Here is a 27,842-nt window from a genome sequence, read left to right as displayed (position 1 = left end):
GGCGATAATATAATATAATAAATAATAATAATAATAATAATAATAATAAGGCGTGGAGTTTACTCAGAAGTGGACACCGTACAAAACTTAATACACCCCAGCCCTAGCATTCAAGTGTATTCGTTTCCCTCTTTTCAGAGAGTTCAGCCGCAACTCCTGCTCTGCGCACCAACATAACCGCCTCCTCTCCTCCTTCTCCTTCTCTTCGCCGGAGAAGAGTACCTTCTTCATCTCTTCTCTTTCGTCAACGCAGGTTTGTAATCGTTCTTCGAACGCGATCTGTTATATATATATATATTTTTATTTTTTTTTTCTTCATCTTGCTTCGTCGTGTGTATTATGGCCGTTGTAAATCTCTATGTCTCTCTTTCTTTATTTATTTTTTTAAAATTTTAAATTTTTTATTTTTGTGGGGTGGATTTTGCCAACTAGTGGTCCATAATCGAAATTATATGATTGATTTCACGTACAGCTTTATAAATTAACGTCGCTGTCGTTTTCTTCCTCTACTCGTCCATTTCTCTGTATAACTTGGGGGTTTCTCCAGCTTATTTTGTACTTCCTGATCCTGGGCTAATCACCAGTATCTTTAAGTTGCTCACTGTATACCACCTTTTTTTTTTTTTTTCAAATTGTTGTTATTGGTAATTAGGTTTTTGCCTATCCTTTTATTTTTTTCTCCTTCGATCGTCGCTTTACTGATCTGGTTCACTTATTTAATGCTTTACTTTTTGGGTTCAATATATGATTTTGAAACATTTACTGTTCCAAGTTTAGTGGCTTGAAATTATAATCGTCTCCGCGAATTATTGGTTTATTTGAAGTGTTTCTAAGTTTCGGGAATTGCATTAATCTATTTAATCTAATTCGATCTTGTTTTTTCTTCAAGCACTGATGGTGGGTTAGAATTTTTGATGTGTGGAATTTTGATGTGTATGTTGGGTTGTTGATTTCTTCGTGTAAACATAATCAAATAAATGTAGTTAAAAATTATGGTTTTTTGTTGGAAAATGAAGTAAATTGTAAGCTTATCCAGTATTGGTGGTTGGTAGGTGTACATTTGAAACATTAGGTCTTCTATCAAAATACCAGATCAGGCTTCCGCAGAAGGTTTTTTTTTTTGTATTTTTATTTTTTATGGTATATGACTATTGTTGTCATTTGATTTTCTGTAAAGTGGTTTTTTTCTGTTTAGCCAATATGGAGTTTTGTTAGTTAGATCCAGGAGTCCAACTCATCCAAGAAAGATCTTTGTATTGTGCAAATTTGTCTCGAGTAGGGTTTCAGTTTTACTTGGTGCTATGAAATGAAAGTTCTTACACATCTGTACTTCGTTTATTATTTCTAAATGATCTCAACTGAAGCATTTTCTGTGCAACTTACAAGTTGATTTCTTTCTCTTTTTATTTTTATGCACTTGATATGCGGATGGATCTTTTATAGAGCCCTATCTTTTGTCATATACTGATCTAATTAGTTGGCTTCTCATATTCTCAGAACGAGCAATGGAAGTTACCCAGGTGCTTTTGAATGCACAATCAATTGATGGAACTGTGAGGAAGCATGCTGAAGACAGCTTGAAACAGTTTCAGGAGCAAGATCTTCCCCTTTTCTTAATATCTCTCTGTGGTGAGCTATCAAATGAGGAAAAGCCGGTTGAAAGCCGTAAGTTAGCAGGTTTGATACTTAAGAACGCATTGGATGCTAAGGAACAACATAGAAAACTTGAGCTTGTTCAACGATGGTTATCACTAGATGCCGGTGTGAAGACCCAGATTAAGACATGCTTGTTGCAGACCCTTTCCTCTCCCTCCCCAGATGCTCGGTCAACTGCATCTCAAGTGATTGCTAAGATTGCAGGCATTGAATTACCTCATAAACAGTGGTCAGAACTGATAGGATCGCTTCTTTCGAATATTCACCAGTTGCCAGCTCATGTGAAGCAAGCCACTTTAGAGACTTTGGGCTATTTGTGTGAGGAAGTGTCTCCTGATGTTATAGACCAAGACCAAGTAAATAAAGTACTTACTGCGGTAGTTCAGGGTATGAATGCATATGAAGGTAACAATGATGTTAGACTTGCTGCTACAAGAGCATTGTACAATGCTTTGGGATTTGCTCAGGTAAATTTTAGCAATGATATGGAGCGTGATTATATCATGAGGGTTGTCTGTGAGGCAACTCTATCCCCTGAAGTGAAGATACGGCAGGCAGCATTTGAATGTTTGGTCTCTATTTCATCTACTTACTATGAAAAATTGGCTCCTTACATCCAAGACATTTTTAAAATAACAGCAAAGGCTGTTAGGGAAGATGAGGAAGCTGTTGCTCTTCAAGCCATTGAATTCTGGAGTTCAATTTGTGATGAGGAGATTGATATCCTGGAAGAATATGGGACTGATTTGATTGGGGACTCAAGTATTCCTTGCTTTTATTTTATCAAGCAGGCTCTCCCTGCTCTTGTCCCCGTGCTATTGGAGACGCTCCTTAAACAAGAAGAGGACCAAGATCAAGATGAAGGGGCTTGGAATATTGCTATGGCTGGTGGTACATGCCTTGGTTTGGTCGCACGCACTGTCGGAGATGATATTGTTCCACTTGTTATGCCTTTCATTGAAGAGAACATAACAAAACCAGATTGGAGACAAAGAGAAGCAGCTACTTATGCATTTGGCTCCATCTTGGAGGGTCCTTCAGCCGACAAGTTGACATCCATTGTGAATGTGGCTTTATCATTCATGCTTACTGCTTTAACAAATGACCCAAACAACCATGTGAAGGATACTACTGCATGGACATTGGGTAGGATTTTTGAATTCCTCCATGGCTCAACTATGGATGCACCAATAATTACCCAGGCAAATTGCCAACAGATAATCACAGTTCTTCTGCAGAGCATGAAGGATGTCCCAAATGTTGCTGAGAAGGCCTGTGGTGCTCTCTATTTTCTTGCCCAGGGTTATGAGGATATGGGCCCATCATCTCCTCTGACACCCTTCTTCCAGGAGATTGTTCAGTCACTTCTTACTGTTACTCACAGAGAAGATGCTGGGGAGTCACGATTAAGAACTGCTGCATATGAAACACTGAATGAAATAGTAAGGTGTTCAACTGATGAAACTGCTCCCTTGGTATTGCAACTGGTTCCTGTTATCATGATGGAACTGCACAACACTCTTGAAGGGCAGAAGCTTTCATCTGACGAAAGAGAGAAGCAGGGTGAATTACAAGGGCTTCTCTGTGGTTGCTTGCAAGTTATTATTCAGAAGTTAGGGTCGTCAGAGCCAACTAAATATGTCTTCATGCATCATACGGATCAGATGATGGCACTTTTTCTGAGGGTATTTGCTTGTAGAAGTGCCACTGTGCATGAGGAGGCAATGCTTGCCATTGGAGCTCTTGCATATGCAACAGGCTCAGATTTTGCAAAGTACATGCCAGAATTTTATAAGTATATTGAGATGGGTCTTCAGAATTTTGAGGAATACCAAGTCTGTGCCGTCACAGTTGGTGTTGTTGGAGACATATGCAGGGCATTGGAAGATAAAATTCTTCCTTACTGTGATGGGATTATGAGCCAGCTCCTTAAGGATTTGTCAAGCAATCAGTTGCACCGTTCTGTGAAGCCTCCCATATTTTCATGCTTCGGTGATATAGCTTTAGCAATTGGTGAGGGCTTTGAGAAGTATTTAATGTATGCCATGCCTATGCTTCAGAGTGCAGCAGAGTTGTCAATTCAAACATCTGGTGCTGATGACGAAATGACAGAGTATACAAATACTCTGAGAAATGGGATTCTTGAGGCATATTCTGGGATTTTCCAAGGCTTCAAGAATTCTCCAAAAACCCAGCTCTTGATTCCTTATGCACCTCACATCCTTCAATTCTTGGATGGCATATACTTGGAACGAGACATGTAAGTATTTCTCATTTATTATTGTTAAGATGAGATTTACTGTTTGTTTTACTGATTATTCTTTATCTGTTTGTAGGGATGATCTTGTGATGAAAACTGCTATTGGTGTCCTTGGTGACCTAGCAGATACACTGGGAAGTAATGCAGGTTCTTTGATACAACAGTCTCTGTCAAGCAGAGACTTTTTAAATGAATGCTTGTCCTCAGAAGACCATTTGATTAAAGAATCAGCTGAATGGGCCAAGTTGGCCATCAATCGTGCCATTTCTGTTTGAGGCTACTGCCACATACCATATTTGCATCATTTTAGAAGTCCCTGCATGCATTTGGGTCCGTTGAGTTTGGTCTGGGATTGCATGTGTCTAAATCATGGCCATTTTCAGTCAACAGAGGCATTCAGTCTTCAAGTTGTCACTAACTCTTGCATCATCTCAAATATTTTCACTGACTATTGCATCGGCACCTTGGAGTCAGGTCGTGAATTTGTTGAGGAGTGGGTAATGGTTTTTGCAGAAGTGGGTGAATTCCTCCAATAAGAAACGTCTAAATTTTAATGATCATGGAGGATTGCAGTGTCAGAGTTTTGAGCGAACTGATACGCTGATGGTATAATACTCTGGCAGCTTCGTCACTGGATATTATTCAACTCATGTGAGAGATTTGTGCCACCATTTTGGTGGTTTCTTTTGAAGTGATTTCTTTCATGGGTTGGAGGAAAATGATCAGTTGATTCAGGGTCATTGCAGTGCCATTCTTGTGCAATAATTCAGATTGACTCCTATCTGGTTTTCATTCCTGAATTTACCCCCCTCCTTTTTGTCAACTAATGTTTGCATTGGTTCATCATGTCTGTCTGGGTCAGGTTTTATTTCATCTGACTGATTTTTGTATACTTTTTTATGGACTTTATGTACGCTGAAATCATCGGTATTTAAGGGTATGTATTTCATTGATAATCATTTCTTGTATGACTCATGCTTTTTTAGCTGCTTGAAGTCCTAAGTGTTTTTTTTTTTTAATATATAAATTAATCTTTTTGGGTTATTAAATCTAAAGTTCTGAATGAGGGTTGATAGAGAAAGTGAAAGGGAGAATTTTTGAAGAGGTTTAGGTATATGATGCATGAGAAGCTGTGGTAATCAACACAGAAACTTAGGTCTAAATATTACTTTATTGGAGGTGTATTTTTTATGGCACTATTAAGATAATCATTAAAAGGAAAAGTGGAATATTATTTCCATTACGCAAACAATTGTTTACATGTTATATGTACCCTGTATCCAGTAGAATGAGTTTTACTTTTTGGACAGAACTAGAGTTAAATTGCTTTGTTATTTATAAAAGGATGTAAAAGGTTTATAACATGATTTGAGAATGATAGAATGAATGAAAAAATAGGACTTCTATGATGGATGTAAACGGATCCCTGTCAGTGAAAGGTATTAGGTTCCTGCAATCATTGTATGGGGTTGGTTTTGAAGTTTCTAAAGCATGATGAATGTTACTTTATTCAATGTATTTGTGATTGGCTTCTGAATAGAACTTCTGCAAGTCCCCTCCAAACTCTTTTTTTTTTGGTTGTTTTCTTTCTTCTTTTTTTTTTGGTTGTTTTCTTTCTTCTTTTTTTTTCCCCCCCCAAGTTTCATTGTATAAGAGAAGTGCTTTCTTTCATGAGTTCTGTATGTTCTTTGGTGTACATATGATACAATAACCAAAGTAAAGCTTTTAAGAATTTCTAGGATACTATATTTATTGTCTGAACTTGATTTACCATCGCTTGTACCTTATATTCCTTTAGGAATTGACAAACCTTGTTTTTCTAGATTAATATTTGAAAGTTACTTCTGGATAGTTTGATGAAGGCAAGCATGGCAATATTTGGCTGCCATGCCTTCCAGAAAAGGCAATGGAGAAATTCATTGATATTTATTAAAAAGCAGTTTATTATCTCAACTTGGTTTTACCTTTGCCTGTGCCTTACAGTCCTTTAGGTCTAGGTAAACTAAATCTTTTTTAGATGAACATTCAAATTACCTTTGGATGGTTTGTTGAAGGCAAACATGGCAAAAATTGGGTGCCATGCCTCCTGAATGGACATTATGTTGATAAAGAGCTATATCCTTCATGGGTGGCCCGGTTTGACATCGTGAGGTAATTCTTCTATTTTACCATCCTGCAGATTCTTTATCAATCCTGTACATTTTCATACTTGATGTTTGGTTTCTTCCTTGGGTACTATAAATGATATTTAGGAATGAAGGTGGAGATTATGATGCATCGAGTATGGATTCCAATGGACCAACATGATCAGTTTTACGTATTGCATGCCAGTAGTTCCTCCTAAAGGTGGTTATTTACACCCGTCATTTGATTTTTTGCCGATCCATTTGTTTGTTCTTTCATTTGGATACTTGAAATTGTTCAGTATTTATTGGCTGAAGCATGGTTTACAAGTGTTTATGTTCATTAGATTTTCCTGAGTCATTTGAATGATTAGGTTGGCATCAGCCTTTCTTTCTTTGAGATACTCTTTTCTAGTATGCAATTGAAAGAATGACAATGTTGGCCTTTTCTTTTTTTACTTTCCTTTTATTTCTATTCCTTTCTTCGTCTCTTTTTTTTTTAATTATTTTTTTTTTAATTTTTAATTTTTAATTCTTTTTTTATTATTTTTTTATATATAACTTTATGTTGCTATGAGTTGAGGTAAGTTTATATTATGGTACCTATTATAGGCCATAGAGTTCCTATGTACCCCGTAATCGAACCCTTTGTGTAGAGACGGTGTAAGAAAGTTGTGGGATTTATCTTATGTAAGATTTGAATAGTGTCTTGGTTTTGGAATAAGTTGTATAAATCGGCAAAGCTTGAAGGTAATCTGTCAAAAAAATGAAAAAATAAAACTTGGAAATGAAAGGCAAATTCCAGCTTGTTGTGAACAATCTTGAACTTGGACGGCCTGTTTTCTGCCTGGCTAAGAGAAGTCAGATTGCATGGGGTTCATCACATTGTTTGTTTCATGATCCTCCTTTTTATGCATAAAGTTTTTCCCAGACCTTTATACTTTGGCTGATGTATTCTGCCACGGACTTGCTTGAGCTTTATTGAAATTGCGAAAAATTTTATTGTCCAAAACAAAGTGCAAATTTGAAGATTTGTTTTTGTGGCCTGCTGCAAATCATGAGGCTTTTATGGTTTAGTTTCCAGCAAATTTGGGATGGAACCTTTTTTTTTTTTTATTTTTATTTTTAAACATTTGTCATATAATCGTTGCCTGAAACTTTTGCAGATGGTGGGTTGAGCTCTATCGTGCGGGCTGTAGAACATTGATGACAAAACTTCTTTTCTGGAATGCCGACATCAATGTGAAGGTATGGAACAGTAATTATTTGAGATTTAGTGGTTTACAATGTCTTAGTTAGGCTTAGTTCATGCGTGCTCTGACCCAAAAAGATGTTCTATCTTTACACATATTTGAATGTGATTTTTTTCTCATCCGTTTTCTAATTTTTTTTTAATATCTTTTTTGCATTTATATTTAAAGAATAATGAAGGTCAAACTCCATGGTGTTATGAAGCTGTTTGTGAGAGAGAAGCCATTGCTGAATATCTTGTGAAGCAAAATGCAGACATTACTGTAAAGGACAATGATGGCAACAGTACCTTGATCTTTGCGACTGGAACTGACTTTGGATGCAATATGCACGCAAATAGATTGAATTTGTTTTCTTTTTAATTCAAATCAAAGTTAAATTTTTGAAAAAGCATGTTAGGATGTATGTGGTGATTGATGACCTGTTTAGACATTTGTATGTTTGATAAGATGCTAATATAAAAGTATTATAATGTTTCCTTGCAAATCCCTCTCATCCCCAGTGGAAGTGAGTGGGAAGGTTTCTAGTCTCTCAGTGTATTTGTGAACGCGCATGTTTTCATTTGCTATATTCCCACTTTGTTTATTTGTGGTCAGAAAAATGCAATGATGGTTAAAGTTTAATTTACTTATATAAAAGTTATTTTACAATTTTGTTTCATTTTGTTTTATGCTTTATCTTCTTCATGTTTTCATCGAATTATGATGTATGATACGGAAAGGCCGTTAGGGATCCAGTCATTTCACACTTCTCCTATAAGCCTATAATCAGAGCACTGAAGCGCCCCTCCTTTTCAGCTGATTCTCTTCCAATCTGCTTGTGTTTTTTTATTTTATTTTTATTTTTTGAGATTTATGAATTGTCTGAAATTTAAATATTTTCCCCATTTATTCAATTTTGATCGACTCTATTAGAGAAATTTTTCAGTGAACAAGGTATATAATTATAATCCAAGCTGGTAAACAAAAACCAATGGCATAACAGCATGTGTAATAGTTAGGTAGGTATTTCATGTGGTCTATGTTAAAAATAAACAAGAGCCAAAAGTCGGCCAATGAAACTCATGGATTCTCCATGTACCTTCCGCTTCTAACTGTCAATAACCGCTTTTCCCTCCACCCAGGTAAGATGGGTGATGAGAACACCACCTTAACTTTTGTTCTCTCTCTGTGTCTTCCCCTGGTTGCCAAAGAACATGGCAAAGGCAGTGGCATATGCTCTCTTGGCCACTGCCTTTGTCATCTTCGTCGTCTTCGCCCCTGCCAACCCACCTGTCCCTCCTAATCATCCAGGGATAAACAGGCGTCTTGGAAGCAGTTTCGGGTTGTCTACTTTTGATCCTCTTGTCACAAAGATCCAAAGATATGCTGAGGAAAGAAAAGGATATGATCATCATCAACATGATAATATCGTCGGCGACGATGATGATGATGATGATGATAATAATAATAATAATGGCTTTGCCAACGAGATTCCAGATGCTAGCCAATATTTTGGAGAAGAGGGCAGGTTAAACATCACATTAAGGTTGATCATCTTGTTCCCTTTGTTAGATAAGTCGCCCAAAGATGGTGTGGTTAGTACTTGGGAACTTAGGTCTTGGATCACAGAACAAGCCGTGGAAAGGTTGAATTATACCACACAGAAGGAGTTGGCATCCCATGATAAGAATGGAGATGGAGTTATTTCTTTTGGGGAGTATCTGCCCCAGTTTTCAGATGAAGATATTGGTATATTTATATGCTTATAATGTTATTTAGATATGTTAAGTCTTGCAAGAAAATGAGAGACAGACAGAAAAAAATAAAAATAAAAACTTTTGTTGGGTTTCTTAGATCTCCATTAATACGTTTGATATTTTGGAACAGAGAAAAATGGCACGGCACATGGAGAAGCTGGATGGTGGAAGCAGCAGTTTATGAATGCTGATGTTGATGGGGATGGATCTCTTTCATTTGATGAATTCAAAGAGTAATTAATTTATTAATTTGAAGATTAAAATTATTGGTTTATTTAGTTTTAATTTGTTAGATGTAAATTAATCATCTTTATTTGTTTCATTTTGCAGCTTGTTGCACCCACAAGACAGTAAAAATGATAAAATTCAGAATTGGCTTCTAAGAGAAAAAATAAAGTAGGTACAATATTCTCACATCTACAGTTTATATTATATTATAAAGATGATATATAATATGATATGATATATATATATATATATGTATACATGTGCAGGAGAATGGACCAGAATGATGATGGGAAATTGAATTTTGTGGAATTCTCTGATAGTGCTTACAGTATCTACAAGAATTATGTTAAATATGAAACATCTGGGGCTGATGTACCAACAGCAGAAGAGAAGTTTGCAGAGCTTGATCTTAACAAGGACAAGTATATAAAATATTTCATACACATTTTCATGTTTATTTCAAATCTTTAACAAATTATATTCATATATATATATATATATATATATATATGATACTGATACGAGCATATATATGTTTGGCAGATTTTTGGAAGTGGAAGAACTCAAACCCATGCTCACTTACCTCCATCCTGGAGAAATTTCATATGCAAAATATTACACAAACTATCTACTCCATGAGGTAATTATTTACTTAAAAGACTTGTTCTTGTGGGATATATTTTAAGTTTATAATGATTGATATGGTGACATGGTCAGTCATACGAATCAATTAATAATTTAAAATTAAAATTTTAATTGAAAATATGATTTTCTTTAATATTTATTATATTACTATATAATTTATTATACACAAATTATGACATAATTTCTAGAAAATCAAATATAATTTATTATACGCAAATTATGACATAATTTCTAGAAAATCAAATATATATCCACACACACACACACACTCACACACAAATTTGGTTGTAATTTCTGAAGTATTGAGTTTTGGTTTTTCAGGCTGATGAGAACAAGGATGGCAATTTATCACTTTTAGAGATGTTGAACCACGAGCATATTTTCTACAGTACAGTCTATTCTGATAGCGTTGAGGATGATGGGGATGATTTCCATGAAGAGCTTTGAACCAATTTTTAACACTTTTTTTATTTTTTATTTTTTTTTATCGGTGATTTAACCCCCCAAAGTGAGTGAATTTTACAATTTTCTGTTCAAAATATTTCTGACACATACATGCAAACAAGTTATGTACCATTGATTTTACTAGGGCACAAAGTGACAAAATCAAAATTATATTAAAAAAAACCCATAGTTGTTGGTTGGCTTTAATTTAATTACTTTATGCACTGAAAATATTGAAATCCCAACGTCTTTTTCCAAACCCATATGTCCTTTAATTTCCTTTAATTTCTACATTTAATTTACTTGTGCAATTAAGTTGTTATATTTATTGGAATTTGGATTTGTGGAAATTGAAAGATCATTATAAACCTCAACCTCCTAAAAATGGAATTCCATAGGTTAGAAGAGTGTTTCGAGGCTGTCAAAATTTCGGACAAAATTAATGATTTTGTCTTTTTACAAGCGCAACAAAATTTTGGAAGGATACCAAATTTTATTCAACCATTAATTGAAATGCCTTTTCTAATTTTGATTTTAGAAATTTTATTTATTTCGGCATCAAAAAAATTTTTTTTTTAATGTTATAGGGGATAATGTATTTTCCAATTATTTATTTCTCTAATATGAGAAAGTTAAAACTCTTATGGATGTTTGTTCCGTGTTAATCACTTTTATCAAAATTCCAGCTAATTAATAAATAAATGTCTATTTTCTAAATTTAAAAAAAAAAAAAAAAGCGTGATGGCAATATCTAATATTGGACCCACCACTGACATCCCATTTTCTACAAATCTGACGGTGGAAAGTGAGTATTCACAGCAATTATTGCATTTTCTGATGAGTAAATCTTAGCCGTATAATTTGACTTTTCTTCACAATAAAAAAAAAAAAAAAAAATTTATGATTTTATAATTTAAAATAAAAAGGGGTCCTACTATTACTACCACCTCAAAACCACAACAAAATTTATGTATGTATATTTAGTCCTATAGATCAACGGTCCTGATCCAATTATACAAGACATACCGTGTGTGTGGAAACTAAACTGCTTGATGGGGACCCACGAAAATTATTGTAACATTTAAAAAATAATTTTAATAATTATTAATTTACAGTACAGCTTTACAATTAGCGTTGTCGTTGTCGTATTTCTCTTTCTTCTTCTTCTTTCTTACTTTCTTCTTCTTCTTCTTCTGCTTCTTCTTCTCTCTCTCTCTCTCTCTCTCTCTCTCTGTTCTGGGGGTTTCAGTGCTGTTTCGAGCCTTCGCGATCCGGTGATTATTTATACTATTCGTCAGTTTCTTTCTCAGGTAATTATATCTGCTCACTTTAGCGCAGTTTTCTTTTTTTCTGTTATTGGGGAATTAGGTTTTCGCATATTATTTTTGATCCTTCGATCTTTAATTTTACTGGTTTGATTGCTTTTTGTTAGTGCTTAATTTTGGATTTCGTATTCCGATTTGATTCATATTTTGTACTGAATTTAGTTGCTTGAAATTATGCGTATATATATTTTCAGAAATTAGTGTTTTATCGAAGTGTTTGGAAGCTTATGAAATTGCATTAATCTAATTTGATCTGTTGCTTTTTCTTCTCTAAGAACTGATGGTGATTTAGAATTTTTGTGTTTGGAATTTTAGATGTGTATATTAGGTTAGAGTAAAGATAGGGTTTTAATGAGCTAAGTGTAATAAAACTATTGGTTTTGGTTGAAAAGGCAGTAAGATGGAAACGTACCCACTATTTGATGGTTGTTGGGTGCGCATTGTAAACATTTTGTTAAAATTTGGGTTTTTTTTTTTTTTTTTAAAAAAATATATCATTCGGTTCTCTGTTAAAATTCCAGATCAAGTTTGTGCAGAAGTTTATCTATGATATATGACTATTGCTGTCATTTAATGCTTATGCAAATGGTTGTTTTAATTTAAGTAATTTGGGGTTTCGTCTGGCAGATCTATAAGTTATTGATTAGTGTGACATATCTTTATTTGAATCTGAGAAACATTACTTAGTTTTTCCTTCTGGGTGTGCGTGATAATGATTTCTACAAAGTCCGTACTAATGATAATATTGTTTATGGAAGTTTTATTCTCTAAAATCTTATGACCCATCTTATCTCCTATAACTCGGTGCCAAACTAAAAAATCTATATATCCAATTTCTTTTTGCATTGTAATTTTCAATTGCATCTTTTAGTTGAAAAAAGATATTAGAATTCTATTTCTTTTTGAATTATGCTGAGAAAAAATTATTTTTAGATTGTTGGTTTTTTATGTAAGAATAAGACATATGGTAAATCCAGCTCATCTAAGACAGATCTCTGTGTTATGAACAGTTGTCTTCAGGAGACTTTCAGTTTACTTGGTGTCATAAATTGAAAGTTTGTTACGATTTTTGTTATTCTTTCCTTGCATCTATTCAGGGATTTTCTGAGCAAGAAGACTTCCTAACTTGATTTCTTTCCATCTTTTTGATTCTTTATGCGATGATATGGAGATGATCTTGTTAGACCCTAGCTTTTGTTATTTACTTAACTTAGTAGGTGATTTTTTATATTCTCAGATAGGACGATGGAAGTTACCCAGGTTCTTTTAAATGCACAATCAGTTGATGGAACTGTGCGGAAGCATGCAGAAGACAGCTTGAAACAGTTTCAGGAGCAAGATCTTTCCCTTTTCTTGGTATCTCTCTCTGGTGAGCTATCAAACGAGGAGAAACCTGTTGAAAGCCGTAAATTAGCAGGTTTGATACTTAAGAATGCCTTGGATGCTAAGGAACAACATAGAAAGCTCGAGCTTGTTCAGCGATGGTTGTCACTGGATGCTGCTGTGAAGACCCAGATTAAGACATGCTTGTTACAAACCCTTTCCTCACCTTCGGGAGATGCTCGGTCAACTGCATCTCAAGTGATTGCAAAGATCGCAGGCATTGAATTACCTCAGAAACAGTGGCCAGAACTGATAGGATCACTTCTTTCAAATATTCACCAGTTGCCAGCTCATGTGAAGCAAGCCACCTTAGAGACTCTGGGGTATTTGTGTGAGGAAGTGTCTCCTGATGTTATAGACCAAGACCAAGTAAATAAAGTACTCACTGCGGTAGTTCAGGGTATGAATGCATCTGAAGGGAACAATGATGTAAGACTTGCTGCTACACGGGCATTGTACAATGCTTTGGGATTTGCTCAGGTAAATTTTAGCAATGATATGGAGCGTGATTATATCATGAGGGTTGTCTGTGAGGCAACTCTATCCCCTGAAGTGAAGATAAGACAGGCAGCTTTTGAATGTTTGGTCTCTATTTCTTCGACTTACTATGAAAAATTAGCTCCTTACATCCAAGACATTTTTAACATAACAGCAAAGGCTGTTAGGGAAGATGAGGAAGCTGTTGCTCTTCAAGCCATTGAATTCTGGAGTTCGATTTGTGATGAGGAGATAGATATCCTGGAAGAATATGGAACTGATTTGATTGGGGATTCAGGTATTCCTTGCTTTTATTTTATCAAGCAGGCACTCCCTGCTCTTGTCCCGCTGCTGTTGGAGACACTTCTTAAACAAGAAGAGGACCAGGATCAAGATGAAGGGGCTTGGAATATAGCAATGGCTGGTGGCACATGCCTTGGTTTGGTTGCACGTACTGTTGGAGATGATATTGTTCCACTAGTTATGCCATTCATTGAAGAGAACATAACAAAACCAGATTGGAGACAAAGAGAAGCAGCTACCTATGCTTTTGGCTCCATCTTAGAAGGTCCTTCAGCGGACAAGTTGACACCCATTGTGAATGTGGCTTTATCGTTCATGCTCACTGCTCTAACAAATGACCCGAACAACCATGTGAAGGACACTACAGCTTGGACATTGGGTAGAATTTTTGAATTCCTCCATGGTTCAACTATGGATACACCAATAATTACCCAAGCGAACTGTCAACAGATCATCACGGTTCTTCTTCAGAGCATGAAGGATGTCCCAAATGTTGCTGAGAAGGCCTGTGGTGCACTTTATTTTCTTGCTCAGGGTTATGAGGATATGGGTCCATCATCTCCTCTAACTCCTTTTTTCCAGGAGATCGTTCAGTCACTTCTTACTGTTACCCACAGAGAAGATGCTGGGGAATCACGATTGAGGACTGCTGCATATGAAACATTGAACGAAATAGTGAGGTGCTCAACGGATGAAACTGCTCCCATGGTTTTGCAATTGGTTCCTGTTATCATGATGGAATTGCACAAGACTCTTGAAGGGCAGAAGCTTTCATCTGATGAGAGGGAGAAGCAGGGTGAATTACAAGGGCTTCTCTGTGGGTGCTTGCAAGTCATTATTCAGAAGCTAGGGTCATCAGAGCCAACTAAACATGTCTTTATGCCGTTTGCAGATCAGATAATGGGACTCTTTCTGAGGGTATTTGCTTGTAGAAGTGCCACAGTGCATGAGGAGGCTATGCTTGCAATTGGAGCCCTTGCATATGCAACGGGGCCAGGTTTTACAAAATACATGCCAGAGTTTTATAAGTATATTGAGATGGGCCTTCAGAATTTTGAGGAGTACCAAGTCTGTGCTGTTACTGTCGGTGTTGTAGGAGATATATGCAGAGCATTGGAAGATAAAATTCTGCCTTATTGTGATGGTATTATGAGCCAGCTCCTTAAGGATTTATCAAGTAACCAGTTGCACCGCACTGTCAAGCCTCCCATATTTTCTTGCTTCGGTGATATAGCTTTGGCGATAGGTGAGAGCTTCGAGAAGTACTTGATGTATGCCATGCCTATGCTTCAGAGTGCGGCAGAGTTGTCAACCCAAGCATCTGGTGCTGATGATGAAATTACGGAGTACACGAATACTCTGAGAAATGGAATCTTGGAAGCATATTCTGGGATTTTCCAAGGGTTCAAGAATTCTCCAAAAACTCAGCTCTTGATTCCTTATGCACCATACATCCTGCAGTTCCTGGATAGTATATATATGGAAAGAGACATGTGAGTTTTTTTGTATTTATTATTGTGAAGAATTGTACTCTTTGATGTTTTTCTCACTTTTATCTGTATGCAGGGATGATCTTGTGATGAAAACTGCCATTGGAGTCCTTGGTGACCTAGCAGATACACTGGGAAGTCATGCAGGTTCCTTGATACAGCAGTCTCTGTCAAGCAGAGACTTTTTAAATGAATGTCTGTCCTCAGAAGACCATTTTATTAAAGAATCGGCTGAATGGGCAAAGTTGGCCATCAACCGTGCCATTTCTGTTTGAGGCCACTGCCACATAGCATATTTGCATCATTTTAGAAGTCCCTGCATGCATGCATTTTGGTGCGTCGAGTTTGGTCTGCGATTGCATGTGTCAAGTCATGGCCATTTTCAGACATCAGAAGCCTGTCAGTCAGTCTTCAAGTTGTCACTAACTCTTGCATCATCACACAAATATTTTCACTAACTATTGCATTTGCACCATGGAGTTGGATTCTGATTTTGTCAGGAAGGGTGGGTGGTCATGGTTTTTTGCGGATAAGGGTAAACTACTCCAGCAAGAAAACGGATAAATTTTGAGTATCATGGAGGATTTCCGTCGCTAAGATTTGGAGGTAAGTGTCGTCTGATTGTACAAATCTGGTAGCTGGTGGTTCACTGGATATTTAATGACATAGCAAATGAGAGATGTGTGCTACCATAGCTGTGGTTTCCTCCAAATTGATTTTGTTTCTTGGATTGGATATGAATGAAAAAATTGGTTCAGGGTCATATCAGTGCCACTACCTATTTGTGCAACATTCCAGATCGACTCCTTGGGAAGTTTTCATTCCTGAATTTTGCCCCATCCTTTACTAATGTTTGCATCGAGTCCTCATTATGTTGGTTTATCTGACTAATTTTTGTATACTTATTTGGGTTTGAGGGTCAGTCCAGGTCCGGCCCAACTTTATTTGTGGCCTTATGTGAAAAAAAAAGGGGCCTTTTATATAGATTTTCTTTTTTGGTAATATTGATTAATTTATGTCAACATTGTATTTAATTAAATATATTGTTCTTGCTTTGTTTTGGATATATGAAGGATAAAATTTATTAAACTCTTTTGCTTTGCTTTAAATTTATGTATGTTGACAATATTGATTGATGGAGAAGAACCTTTTACAATATTTATCAATCTTATTACCTAAACGATGTGATGTTGGTAATAGAAGCTATTGCTTAAACAGTATTGTCGCATTCCAACCAAAATCTAACCCAAATTTAACTAGATGTAGGAGAAAAAGAAAAAAAAAAAAAAAAAAAAAAAAGGGAAAGTCCACTTAAAAGACTTCCTGGAAATGAACCATTAGCTTGCTGCTTGAATTGCAGCTACTGGTAGCCCCGGTTTGTAGGGGAGGATGTATAGAAGTAGATGGTAGATTGATTGCTTTTAAATCTGTTCAGAGAAGGTGCTGAGAGCTTTTAAGATATGACAAGCTACCACCAACATTTCACACCATAAATCTATTTCTTTAGTACCCCACAACCCCCAACCACTCCATGGGAAGAGAGTTTTTACCATAACCTTACAAGGATAAAGAAAAATGTAACAAACTAATAAATACATAAATTCAATAAGCATCCAAAATGAATAGCAAGTACCACTTGGAGCAGTCATGTCGGTGACCTCGAAATGCTGTTGGGAGCACTTAGACTCTCTCATTCATGCTCATAGGCAAAACCCATACATTGTAATGTGGTTTTTATTTTTTATTTTTTATTATTATAAACAGAAAATCATATGGCTATCATCTTGTCTTGGCTTAGCATCTGGGGTTTATGAACGAAGTCCCAAGGCCATGGTTTTCGGCAAATGCTTCTTTTTCCTGTCATTTTCATTTGAGTTTGTTATCCTTGAAGAGCAGTGAATTCATCACCATGACACTGGAAAGTTTTCCATTGTAGCTTGAGACTCTCAAGTCCAATGGTTTTTGTATGTGAATGTCTTATGTGCTAATAAAATCATACACAGTGTTCTCCCGACAACCTACAAACGTTGCCTAAAACGGGGTTATAACACAAGGAAAAAGTTTTATCGGTCAAATAATCAGCAACCCTGTTAAAAAAAAAAAAAAAAAAAAATCATGACCAACATATTGTCTCCTGGAAGACGATTAATTTAACTTTTTGGTCTTAATATACGATTAAAAATTGATTTAGCGTGTCCAAGTTTCAAATTGTTTTGAGTTGTTCCCCCCCTCCGTCTCTCTATCTTTTCTTTTGCTAGTGCTCCCACTAATATTGCCTCTCCAACATTCAATCCCCCCTCTCCTCCTAATGCCTTTCTATTTGATTTCTTTTGTAGTCCACTCTCTATATGTTTGTCTCCAATTCATTGACTTAACAATGCTGATGAAAGCCGAAATATGAGGACCTAAAAAACCCATATTTCACTAAAATGGCGTTTGGTACCACGGAAGGCTAAATTATTTTAGGAGGAGAAAAAGTTTTCTGGAGAATTTCCCACTAACTAATATATATATATATATATATATATGGTCAGAGATAGTTAGGCAAAATTTGCTAACATTTTCATAGGAAAAATTCATTTTTAGTCCCTAAAACTTTTCTACTATTCATATCCGCGAGTGGGAAAAGACTGCCACTATATATGCTATATGGTCCAGAAGGGAAACAAAGTTCCACGAGTTTGTACTGTCTCACCTGTCACCATCCCAGATGCAAAATATCTTTGTTTTGTACCCTCAAAATTCCTGACAAAAAATACTTATGGGTTTAATTTGTTATACTGCATTAAATTCCTCTCTCATACAGCAATATTATGGGTTATACATTGTACTTTATTGATTTCCATACTAGAACATTTTGTGGTCAGTTTGGGAAAAAAACAAAAAATGGAGGAGCAAATTCAGTATATTTAACCCACATAAAAAAAATGAGTTTGTGGAGGATGTTGGTAAAGACAGGAAAAAAGCAGATTATTGACTTAAAGGAATAAAGGTGATAAATACACCCAAAAGACAAGCTGAAAATGGACAGAGACTAGTACTAGTAGTAAGAGTAGCCAAGAGTGGTCTAAGCCATGCATTTTGAAAATTGTTCTTGCTCTGTCCACATGCATACAATTGCTTTGTATTTTGAGGCAACAAATAATAGTGCAGTTGACCTTGAAAGTTTGTGGGATTAAAAGGGTAAAGCAATTCATCATCATTCTGCTGCTATTGGGTGGGGTTCACCATGGCTACAGTTTTTTTCCCACATTTCCTACCACTTTCTGAGCAAATATAAAACCCCCCTACCTTCTCTGCCCAACCTCCCTCACTAAATTCATTGCTCTTTACTCTATAGTATTTGATCAAAGGAAAAAAAAGGAAGGAAAAAAAGATTTGCCATGTCTCTTAAGATCAATACCTTTCTTCTAATTTTGCTCTTACTAGTCGTCATTCCCTTATGTTCAGGTGATCAATTTTATAGCATATATATATATATATATATATATGAACCTTAAAATAATCTTGCCTTTATTTTTCCTTTTGTAATTAGCTTAATGAGTAATTGTTTCTCTTGCAGGCATGGTTGAAGGCTCGGAGGTTGGAATTAACCCCAATTACTCGCTTCATAAGGTAGTAGACTAGTTTTGCTTATATGATATACATATAAATATATATATATATATATATATATATATATATATATATATATATATATATATATATATATATATATGCTACAATAAGTGTCGATGCTTACATTATGGTGGGATGACACCCAATTATATGCAATTCAAAGTTGAAATACATGTAATTGTATACCGATCTTCACCATAATGTGTGAGCGATGATGATCATCATAACAAGACTATATATATATATATATATATATATATGTACATATGTCTTTTTCTAGGTACACATTCAAATTAAGAGAAAGTTACACTGCACAAACAACAAGGGTACACACACAAACATGCACAAAAAATTTGAAAGGTAAAGACCAAATTAATTTCTTGCTAACCAAACGCTTTTTAGTATGTGAAGGGTGGAATCCAAGTTAATATAAGGAAGCTTTTGGTCATGCCTCGTACATTTTTGGATTATGACGATGCTGGAGCCAACCCTAGGCACGATCCAAGAAGGAAACCTGGAAATGGAAGGAACCCTTGAATGCATGCCATTTTGGTGGGGGTGTTAATATATATATATATATATATATATATATATATATTCCCTAATGGAAACCACTCTCGTAACTGTTCCTTCTTTCTCCCTCCAGAGGTTTTGATCATGTGTGGGAAGAGACTTAATATATATTTTTATCATAATGATGTGTAATATCTCTACTTTGTGTTTGTTATTAAGGCCTTTGAGGCCTTTACACTGAAACAACCTATTATCAGATGCTTTCTGTGTATCCATTAATCTGTGACTGTGAGACTATATGGCTAATATGGCATTCCTTGTATCAATAAATAATATTTGCAGAAGGAATGGAAATCAATTTCTGTTAAAAATTTGGTATTAAATAACTAGATTATTCAGTATGAGATATAATACGATAGGAAACTAACCGAGCATATATGTATATATATATATATATATATATATGCCCTCCAAGCTCTGCATGGGAAAATTAAACTATTTTCAGATTAATATACATTTCTAATATTTTAAATTTATAAAGTTAACATACAATTCAAATCATAAATAAGTTATTTTTATTTCAATTTAATTTTTTTACACTATATTTTGACTTTATAAATTTTAAATATTCTGACTGAATAATTATTGAAGAAAAATATTACAAATATTTGGAGAATGATTTAAACGTTTATTGTATGTGAATTTATTTATGTTTTTGCATGCCTAGTTCAAGTTCAATCCCTACATAGGACATAAAGACTGAAATTAGAAGTGGAAAAAATTGATGGCCTGTGATTATGTGGGCCAAATGCAATATCATGCAGAGATATCACTGCTGCAACAACTGGGACCTACAGTTTATTCCCTCTCTTTGAACCTTTTCCATCACCCCATGACCCTTCAAAAGTATGTGGTTTTTTATTTCTTTATTTATTTATTTTTTTTCTTTGTAGAGATCAAGGAGTGCTGAGTCAAGTTCCACTTCTTGGAAAAATGAACTTCTCTCTCTCTCTCTGAGAGAGAGAGAGAGAGAGAGAGATAAATATATATAGAGAGAGAGAGATATATGCAGTAAAGGAAGAAAAGAAAAAAGCCATATTAAAAAAAAGAAAAGAAAACCTCACTGTTGAAACGTTGATTTGATACTTTTTGGATCTGACTTGCACTTTGAGAAAATTTCTTTCTTTCAATAATCAAATATCTGAACTATCAGTTTGCTTCAAAAAATAGGACTTTAGAACTCAGTCCATTATCTATCCTAATTCCTAAATACCACCTTCTAAACTCTGCTGTGACACTAGGAATATATTACAAATTAATGTCTGGTTGATAAACTATATTTAATGTATACAACTAAGAGAAGGTGAGCAGTCCGACCAATGCCAAAAAAACCCTTGTTTATTACCCACTTTCTTTATACGGTAATAATTGGTTGTTGATGGTAATTTCTAAACCACTATACTAGTGATTTGGCCTCTAAATGGCCTCTAATTTTTGTTTTTAGCCTATGCTCTTTAGTAAAATATTAAATTGCTTTGTTTTATTTTTTTTTTTTTTTTTCAGTTTCCAACTCCTTTTCCTCTTGATTTCTCGGATTAGTGGGCTATATGAGCTTCATGAATATATGCCTATCAGCATCAAACTTCTTATCACTCCGCAAGCATTTTAGTGATACCTTGTTTGACACATTTCCAAAGTGTCTTTTAACTTTTTTGTTGAATTTGTTTTCCTTTCCTCTTACATTTTTCCCTATCACTTTTTTAAATTAACCTATCACAGCATTACACACTTTGTAGTACCTACTTACCAACACTAGACAAGTCAACTTTACAATGCATGTCTATGCTAAAATACTTCAATTGGACAAATTAACTTTGTTTCTTTCCATGCTCATAAATACATTAATAACCCAACTCTGGTTTCTCCATTGGCTTTGCTTTGCATTAGTCAGTATATGTAATTACTTGGAAGTTTGGTGAACCACCTTTTCTCCTAGGATTTGGTTTAGTTCAATGGAGCTTCTTCGGGGGGTTAAAAAAAGATAAAAAAAGACTCATGGAATATCAACTGCAAACTAGTTTATTTAAAATTGGAAAAGGAAGTTTCTGCGTAAGTACTCTTTGTCAAGATTAACAATGGAAGTTTATTGAACCACCCCTTTTTCTCCTAGGATATGCTTTAGTTCAATGGAGCTTCTTAGTGGGGGTTAAAAAAAAAAAAAAAAAACACTCATGGAATATTAACTGCAAACTAGTCTATTGAAAATTATGGAAAAGGAAGTTTCTGAGTAAGTACTCTTGTCAAGATTAACATTGGAAGTTTATTGAACCACACTTTTTCTCCTAGGATTTGGTTTGGTTCAATGGAGCTTTTAGGGGGTTTATTAAAAAAAAAAAAAAAAAAAAGACTCATGGAATATTAACTGCAAACTAGTCCATTTAAAATTATGGAAAAGGAAGTTTCTAAGTGAGTAGTTTCCAAGTGAGTACTCTTGTCAAGATTAAAATCATATTATGGCCTTCAAAAAGACGACTTGCTCTGTCTTATATTCAGTTTTCAATAAATCTTGGGTTATGTTTGGTTTGTCCTGTCAACAAATATGTAGAAACCCCCAATCCCAATATTTGCATGAATTGAAGAGCTAATCAAAGTGGAACAAATATTGGCATAAACATTTCTGTAACTAATATTGGAAAAGAAATACAATTAAAGATAAGAAGAAAATACTTTTTTCAAGGATTATTCTGTACCCTAAACCGAAAGTATCAAGATATTAGACATGTCCAATTACATTGTTTGGATAAAAACTGTGAAAAACTACGTTCATTTTTGCTATGCTGATTTATTTACATAATCCGGATCCTCAAGTTTTTATACGATAAACAGAGATGTCATCCAAATTCCAAGGGACACAATGCCAATTGTAGCTAAAGCTTGGCCCAATTCAAACACAAAGTTCGGTTGCTGGAGTGTCAAATTTCGCCAATCTGTTTGCCTTTTCACAAGTTAAATATGAGATGATACAGAAACAGTTAGCAAAGATAGTAAATAACAAGGCAAAGAGCAATTGGCAGAACACTCCTCTGCAACTACCAAGCAATGAAACTTTTGGAATTTAAGTCATATTCTTATCTGCATAAACTGGACAGTTTGGATGGTGATCATATTTCAGTTTCACTTTTAGAGGCTAACAAATTTGTTCTGTTAATTTTCCACTTTCTTGCAATGGAAGCAAAACAAGCGCATAGAAACAGTTACATACCCTAAATCGGCAATGACAATGCTGATATTATCTTGTGAGTATCGATCCTACAGCAATTTATTCAATATTAAGTCAAGGATTATGCAAAATAATTGATTGAATTAGTATGTACTGATTAAACAAGAAATGTGTAGTGTTACCAGAGCCGCTTGAGCAAGTGCTTCACAAGCTAACTGAAATAAGAACAATACGGAACCTAGGCTCAATCTCAATGCAGGATATTATCATATATCATACTGTTAATTTAATTAGCAATTTACTAAAAAGGCACAATCCATACCTGAACATCTCCATGTTGTTGGAGTTGAGCCCTAACAAAATCAACTGCTTCCGAGCTGAAACAGAAGAAAAAAGGTCAAGGTGAATTTTATTTTATTTTTTTTTTTTTTTTGGGTTTTAACTAAACAATATTTAAGAGTCATAAGGAAGGATAGTCCAAAAGACCTGTTAATGTAATCCCATAAGCCATCAGATGCTAAAAGTACAAATTCTGCATCTTTTTCTAGAGCCACTTGAAAAATGTCTGGAGATGCAGTTACCAAGTCTCCACTGAATTGTACCCTGGCATAACACATTTACATAAAAAGGGTAAGATTTATCATTTTAATCTAAGTAAGTAATCATTTTTATCTTAGCAGGTAGTATGAGTGAGAAGCTGAAATACAATGATAGGACAATCTAGTTTATGCAACCCAGATGGTATCAAATTTAAGTGCATAAGACTAGAACATATATGAAATGAAAATATAGCTCATCATCCATTTGCAAGAGGACCATAATCAGGATTTTTAACCAATTAAAATGGTGGTTCCCTGATAGAAGTACAACGATAAAACTAATTGTTATGAATCGTTTCAGATTGCTTACCGTGAAACAAATTTTTTAGACCATCTCCCTTCTTCAACTCCTTTCTTTAGCATCCTATGCAGAATATTTTGAGCACAAAACCAGAGTAAGATACATAATGCGATGAGAAATATACCAAAGGTGCATTCTAGGAAGGAGAGCAGCGAGGAAAAGAACTGAACTCGTTTTTCTTAGTCTTGAACCGCATGTCACCAAAAGCACGAGATACAGCAATGTCCCCACAAATCCTTCCATTCACAATCTGTAGACAACATTTACAATATGCATTGTTGGTCTGGAATGTATAGCTGGGCTACTTCCTAAAAGCTTTAAGCTTTTAGCATTGGTGGTAACTTGACAGAAACCAAATTATATGGCTAAAAGAAGAGGAATATCATGCAATCAAGAACAGAAAAACACACCCATCCACCTGCTTCTCTGATTCTTTTGATTTCTTGAAGGGAGACCTTGCTGTTTCCATAGGGTCGATGAGGATTGGTCAATGTCTCTGCTTTTCCAGAACGAGATAGAACCTGCATATCAACAGGTAACTAATAAATAAATTGATCAGATTACTATACTATTAACATTTAAAAGATTCTGAATTTTTCCCTTTTTTTTTTTCACAATTATCCCATAATTGTTTGATGACAAAGAAATGCAAAGGATTTACACATACCACAGATGAGTCACCAACATGAGAAATGAACAGCATATCATTTCCGATGAACAAAACAGTAGCAGTCGCACCAGATTCATTTCCTTCTCCGGTTGTTTCAAGCCTTTACAAAATGAAACACCATCTAAACCTTCAAATCAATAAATTTAGAATATACAATCATATTGAGACTATATGGTGCTAACATATCATACATGCTTAGGCCAAAAACTTTTTTTTGTTTTTTTTAATCTTTTTGGTTCCTTTATGTACTTACCAATTTAGCAATTTGTTATCAACTTTTAGAAAAGCCTCCTGCAATGCCTCTCTAATGACTTTGAAATTTTTTTCACCCAGTAGCAGCCCTCCCTGTAAGGCTCCACAACACTCCTTGTAGAGCTCATCCCTGTCAACAATATATTCATAATGAATACAATGAAGTGGAAAAAAAAAAAATATATATATATATATATATATATATATATATATATATATATATATATATATATATATATATGTATGTATATGTACACAATAAGCAGAATGGTCAAATTCATGCCCCTCAAGACAATGATCAAATTCATGCCCCTGAAGACAATAATTATATTCTTTATGACATACATAAATACATATATAATTTAACATGTATATATATTTATATGACCATCCAATTCAAACAATAATCACATAACATTCTAAACCCAAAAGATTAAAAGTAAAAAAGAAGTAAAAATAAACAAATAAATAAGCTACTGAATGAAATTGGATTAATAACCATAAAATTTGACCTAACCTGAGGAACTTGACGGAGGAGAAGCCGGCATGGCCGTCGAAAACAGCAGCAAACGAGAACCCATCAAGGCCATCAGAGCGAACAACAACACCATCTTCCATCTCATCACGAGCACCTTGCAAACTCGTCGAACCCCATCGAATTCGAGCTATATCAGTCAAGGAAGAAGACTGGGCATCTATGGCTATGGCAGAGCAGCTTCGAATTCTTGCATTCACTGTAAGTAGACTGGTACCACTGCCACCACCACCACTACTCCTGTTGGTTGTGGACTTGAAGGAGCTGGAGAGGCTGTTGTGTTCATTCAGTAGAAACCTCTGCAAGTGTTGGCTTAACAAAGCCATTTTTTTTTTTAGCCTTTGCTTCTAACGAAGCTTGCTACTACTACTGAGTTTGAGAACCACCGAGTTGGAAAACGACTTCGAAAAGTTTTTCAGATGGAATTAATGGCGATGGAGGTGGATAAGAAGAGAGTGAAGCTCTGCCTTTAACCGATTTAACGGATTGGATTCTTGATTGGTTGGGAATCCTTATGATGTTCTACTTTGATATGTCCATTCAACAGCTTCCACGTGGCACGGACCCCCACTATTGAGTGGGAGTGTGGGACCAGAGGAAGCTTGATGATCTAGCTTAGAGATCTGATTCATTTCGTCTCGGTCTTTGAAAATGAGACCAGGGAACGTGGGAGACACCCAAAAAAGACGGTCAAAACTAGATCACAATTTGATTTTGTCTGCATAATACATGGTTATCGTTGAATGTTGTGTGGTCTTATTTTTCTATAGTGAAAGCCAATTCTCATAGGTTCATAGCTCAGCAGAGAAAGCTTCTTCCCTGCTGGTTTGCTGCTAGTAGTACTGCTAGTACAGCTTATACAAGGCTGGCAGTACATGGAAAGGTGGCTTGTGATGTGAAAAAATAGGGGAAAATTTTCAATTTATAAAAACTTGTTCATTGTAATTTATTTATCAAAAGAATATGATTTTGATAAATTCTTTAATTTCCCTTAGTCTATCTATTTTCCTGTGGGCATTTCCTTCCCGAGTCCTGACCAAATATTATAGAATTAGGGACAAAATAGCACATGAAACAAAACCTTATCAATTTATTTATTCATAATCTGATTATAACAAGATGGTTCAGTCGTTTTGGTCATTTTTTCATGTATATAATTCTGATCCCTTCTCAAGATTTACTTCAAAACAGAGACTAATCAGCAAGCATAGATAACAAAAACACAAGGAACCACAAAGCTAGATTACTAAAAGATGAACAAAAAGTTACAAATAATATCCTCCAGCACTATTTATACAATTCTCTTATGTAAATTCTTCTTTTAAATAAGAGGGTCCAGGCTTGAATGGATCAGATTCTGCATATGCTTCTGGTCTGTAAAACCCAGAATCATTCACACGGTTACTGAGCACATGAAGGATGGCTTTCTTGGAACCTCCATACTCATCTCTGTTGCTCTCTACATACTCATTGGCCTCCGCCGCTATTTCATTCACAAAATCAAACCGGTTGTCCTCTGATAGCATTAGTCTCTCTATGTCCATTGTCAGCAGCTTCCCACCTTCTTGTATCTTCCTAACTTGCTCCTCCAAGAATGGCACTCGCTCCATTTTGTAGTCCAACATATCATCCTTCTTGGTCTGAAAACACAGCAGGTTTTTGAAATAAGAATGAACCATAACAAGAAGCATGGTATAAATAGAATGGCTTATGATTTCAAAAAACATGCATAGAAATCATTCAGAAAAATGGACCTTTTCCTTTTCCCCAGTTGGATAATGATTCAAAAGCATTAGTTGGAACAGCTTGCCTAAGTAGCTCCAACTGATTTCAAATTTCAGTATTCATAAAATATAAGTTCAGCAGAAAAATTCCAACTTCACAATCAGATTCAGAGAAGAAAATAGCAATCCACCCATATTTCTTAATTTAAAAAAGAGAAAAAAGAAAAAAAAAAGAAAAAGAAAATGCAACCAAACCCATGTTCTTTCCAAAATATGACACCCCAAACCAAACTCCTAGTTTGAAAATAATACAATATCATCAATTCAGCCAAATCCCATTACTATTACTGTAGTAATCAAACTCTTGTTTTTCCATGTCATTTCTTTTAATTTTCTTATTAAAAATTTGAAATTTAATTCACTTTCATCACTTAAAGACTTTCTTACGTTCCTACCCCCACCCCTACGCAAGAAAAAATGTAACTTTTCTACATATAAGCTGTACTACAACGACAACTAAGGAAGCCAAAAATTAAAAAAGCAATTAAAGGATGGTAGGGTTCTTTTTTTCATCTTTTGGTACCAATTTTCTTCGCCGCCACACTCGCCGACCTTTACCATCTTTTTTCATCTGGGACACTATCTGCAAATTCTGCAAATTCACAGCGAATTAAATCCTTTATAATAGAAAAAGTTCGAATTTTGGTTGAGATTCTGAACTCAAAAATAATATTGGGCATATAACCTGTGTTCTTGAAGAGCAGCTAAAACTGAAAGCAAATGAATTTCCCGCTCTCATCTCTATCCTCTGCATTTAACAAGAAAATTAATAAATCAAACATGATTTTCAAGATAACCCCACGTTTTTTTTTTTTTTCTTTCGTTTTCTGGGAAACCAAACAGAAAGTGTTTTCTGAGAGAGAGGGTTTACAGATAGAGCAGGTGAAAGAGTGACGGGTAGAGTCAGAGAAGCCATGGTTATGTTCTCTCTCTCTCTCACTCTCTGTGCCCTGTGAGTTGCTGCTCTACACTTTGGATGACTCCTTCACAAAATGTGAATAAAATGCCAGCAAAATTTGTGTATATT

The 27,842-nt window shown here is 35.2% G+C and overlaps 7 protein-coding genes across 11 annotated transcripts in view; 5 read left to right on the top strand and 2 right to left on the bottom strand.

The window, feature by feature from the left end:
* The first annotated feature begins 49 nt into the window (after positions 1-49).
* On the top strand, positions 50-7,768 carry LOC107421833 (importin subunit beta-1-like). 2 transcript variants are annotated; one of them, XM_025075917.3, is made up of 7 exons: positions 50-253; positions 1,498-3,916; positions 3,993-4,853; positions 5,971-6,067; positions 6,169-6,262; positions 7,206-7,287; positions 7,461-7,768. In XM_025075917.3, exons 2-3 carry the CDS (start codon positions 1,506-1,508, stop codon positions 4,189-4,191), a joined length of 2,610 nt encoding a protein of 869 aa, XP_024931685.3. In that variant the 5' UTR covers positions 50-253; positions 1,498-1,505; the 3' UTR covers positions 4,192-4,853; positions 5,971-6,067; positions 6,169-6,262; positions 7,206-7,287; positions 7,461-7,768. The 2 variants fall into 2 exon arrangements, with proteins under 2 accessions (XP_024931685.3, XP_024931684.3); XM_025075916.3 differs by having other exon boundaries at positions 3,993-6,067.
* Positions 7,769-7,955: 187 nt separating this feature from the next.
* On the top strand, positions 7,956-10,420 carry LOC107421803 (uncharacterized). Its single transcript, XM_025075918.3, has 6 exons — positions 7,956-9,020; positions 9,159-9,261; positions 9,359-9,424; positions 9,523-9,678; positions 9,800-9,896; positions 10,223-10,420. Exons 1-6 carry the CDS (start codon positions 8,486-8,488, stop codon positions 10,346-10,348), a joined length of 1,083 nt encoding a protein of 360 aa, XP_024931686.3. The 5' UTR covers positions 7,956-8,485; the 3' UTR covers positions 10,349-10,420.
* A 1,062-nt stretch (positions 10,421-11,482) lies between these two features.
* LOC107421829 (importin subunit beta-1) lies at positions 11,483-16,412 on the top strand. Its single transcript, XM_016031157.4, has 3 exons — positions 11,483-11,655; positions 12,908-15,326; positions 15,400-16,412. The coding sequence occupies exons 2-3, from the start codon at positions 12,916-12,918 to the stop codon at positions 15,596-15,598; spliced, it is 2,610 nt and encodes an 869-aa protein (XP_015886643.1). The 5' UTR covers positions 11,483-11,655; positions 12,908-12,915; the 3' UTR covers positions 15,599-16,412.
* Positions 16,413-17,802: 1,390 nt separating this feature from the next.
* Positions 17,803-19,823, top strand: LOC125421289 (uncharacterized). 2 transcript variants are annotated; one of them, XM_048469709.2, is made up of 3 exons: positions 17,803-18,773; positions 18,886-18,938; positions 19,353-19,823. In XM_048469709.2, the coding sequence occupies exons 1-3, from the start codon at positions 18,707-18,709 to the stop codon at positions 19,476-19,478; spliced, it is 246 nt and encodes an 81-aa protein (XP_048325666.1). In that variant the 5' UTR covers positions 17,803-18,706; the 3' UTR covers positions 19,479-19,823. The 2 variants fall into 2 exon arrangements, with proteins under 2 accessions (XP_048325666.1, XP_048325665.1); XM_048469708.2 differs by having other exon boundaries at positions 17,817-18,773; positions 19,344-19,823.
* Positions 18,127-27,842, top strand: part of LOC107421825 (serrate RNA effector molecule) — a 68,013-nt gene continuing 58,297 nt past the window's right edge. The window contains exon 1 of the mRNA XM_060819318.1: positions 18,127-18,137. The gene's annotated coding sequence lies outside the window, so the exon portion shown is untranslated. The remainder of the gene's footprint in view (positions 18,138-27,842) is intronic.
* On the bottom strand, positions 22,168-25,521 carry LOC107421830 (protein phosphatase 2C 57). 2 transcript variants are annotated; one of them, XM_048470910.2, is made up of 11 exons: positions 25,014-25,521; positions 24,498-24,626; positions 24,242-24,344; positions 23,985-24,095; positions 23,745-23,824; positions 23,584-23,637; positions 23,161-23,277; positions 22,997-23,051; positions 22,857-22,889; positions 22,717-22,763; positions 22,168-22,441 (listed from the first exon to the last, which is right to left on the bottom strand). In XM_048470910.2, the coding sequence occupies exons 1-11, from the start codon at positions 25,355-25,357 to the stop codon at positions 22,399-22,401; spliced, it is 1,116 nt and encodes a 371-aa protein (XP_048326867.2). In that variant the 5' UTR covers positions 25,358-25,521; the 3' UTR covers positions 22,168-22,398. The 2 variants fall into 2 exon arrangements, with proteins under 2 accessions (XP_048326867.2, XP_048326866.2); XM_048470909.2 differs by having other exon boundaries at positions 22,168-22,449; positions 25,014-25,520.
* LOC107421818 (protein PLASTID TRANSCRIPTIONALLY ACTIVE 7) lies at positions 26,244-27,841 on the bottom strand. Of its 2 annotated transcripts, none has more exons than XM_060819693.1 (4): positions 27,687-27,841; positions 27,501-27,563; positions 27,339-27,398; positions 26,244-26,671 (listed from the first exon to the last, which is right to left on the bottom strand). In XM_060819693.1, the coding sequence occupies exons 1-4, from the start codon at positions 27,729-27,731 to the stop codon at positions 26,336-26,338; spliced, it is 504 nt and encodes a 167-aa protein (XP_060675676.1). In that variant the 5' UTR covers positions 27,732-27,841; the 3' UTR covers positions 26,244-26,335. The 2 variants fall into 2 exon arrangements, with proteins under 2 accessions (XP_060675676.1, XP_015886635.1); XM_016031149.3 differs by having other exon boundaries at positions 27,339-27,407; positions 27,687-27,840.

Source organism: Ziziphus jujuba, chromosome 8, assembly GCF_031755915.1.
Source record: "Ziziphus jujuba cultivar Dongzao chromosome 8, ASM3175591v1".
Taxonomy (NCBI): domain Eukaryota; kingdom Viridiplantae; phylum Streptophyta; class Magnoliopsida; order Rosales; family Rhamnaceae; genus Ziziphus; species Ziziphus jujuba.
The sequence above is the reverse complement of the archived record's forward strand: the minus strand, read 5'-3'. Positions and strand labels throughout refer to the sequence as shown.

Coding starts and splice junctions, on each gene's coding strand:
- LOC107421803 (XM_025075918.3), top strand. CDS start 8,486: ATGGCAAAGGCAGTGGCATATGCTCTCTTGGCCACTGCCTTTGTCATC. Junction 9,021..9,158: donor GTTTTCAGATGAAGATATTG/GTATATTTATAT, acceptor ATTTTGGAACAG/AGAAAAATGGCACGGCACAT. Junction 9,679..9,799: donor CTTGATCTTAACAAGGACAA/GTATATAAAATA, acceptor TATGTTTGGCAG/ATTTTTGGAAGTGGAAGAAC.
- LOC107421829 (XM_016031157.4), top strand. CDS start 12,916: ATGGAAGTTACCCAGGTTCTTTTAAATGCACAATCAGTTGATGGAACT. Junction 15,327..15,399: donor ATATATATGGAAAGAGACAT/GTGAGTTTTTTT, acceptor ATCTGTATGCAG/GGATGATCTTGTGATGAAAA.
- LOC107421830 (XM_048470909.2), bottom strand. CDS start 25,357: ATGGCTTTGTTAAGCCAACACTTGCAGAGGTTTCTACTGAATGAACAC. Junction 24,345..24,497: donor GATAACAAATTGCTAAATTG/GTAAGTACATAA, acceptor CATTTTGTAAAG/GCTTGAAACAACCGGAGAAG. Junction 23,278..23,583: donor TCTAAAAAATTTGTTTCACG/GTAAGCAATCTG, acceptor GTGTTATGCCAG/GGTACAATTCAGTGGAGACT.
- LOC125421289 (XM_048469708.2), top strand. CDS start 18,707: ATGTCTCTTAAGATCAATACCTTTCTTCTAATTTTGCTCTTACTAGTC. Junction 18,774..18,885: donor CGTCATTCCCTTATGTTCAG/GTGATCAATTTT, acceptor TTTCTCTTGCAG/GCATGGTTGAAGGCTCGGAG. Junction 18,939..19,343: donor CCAATTACTCGCTTCATAAG/GTAGTAGACTAG, acceptor AACGCTTTTTAG/TATGTGAAGGGTGGAATCCA.
- LOC107421818 (XM_016031149.3), bottom strand. CDS start 27,731: ATGGCTTCTCTGACTCTACCCGTCACTCTTTCACCTGCTCTATCT. Junction 27,564..27,686: donor CTCTTTCACCTGCTCTATCT/GTAAACCCTCTC, acceptor TGTTAAATGCAG/AGGATAGAGATGAGAGCGGG. Junction 27,408..27,500: donor GCTGCTCTTCAAGAACACAG/GTTATATGCCCA, acceptor GTGAATTTGCAG/AATTTGCAGATAGTGTCCCA.
- LOC107421833 (XM_025075917.3), top strand. CDS start 1,506: ATGGAAGTTACCCAGGTGCTTTTGAATGCACAATCAATTGATGGAACT. Junction 3,917..3,992: donor ATATACTTGGAACGAGACAT/GTAAGTATTTCT, acceptor ATCTGTTTGTAG/GGATGATCTTGTGATGAAAA.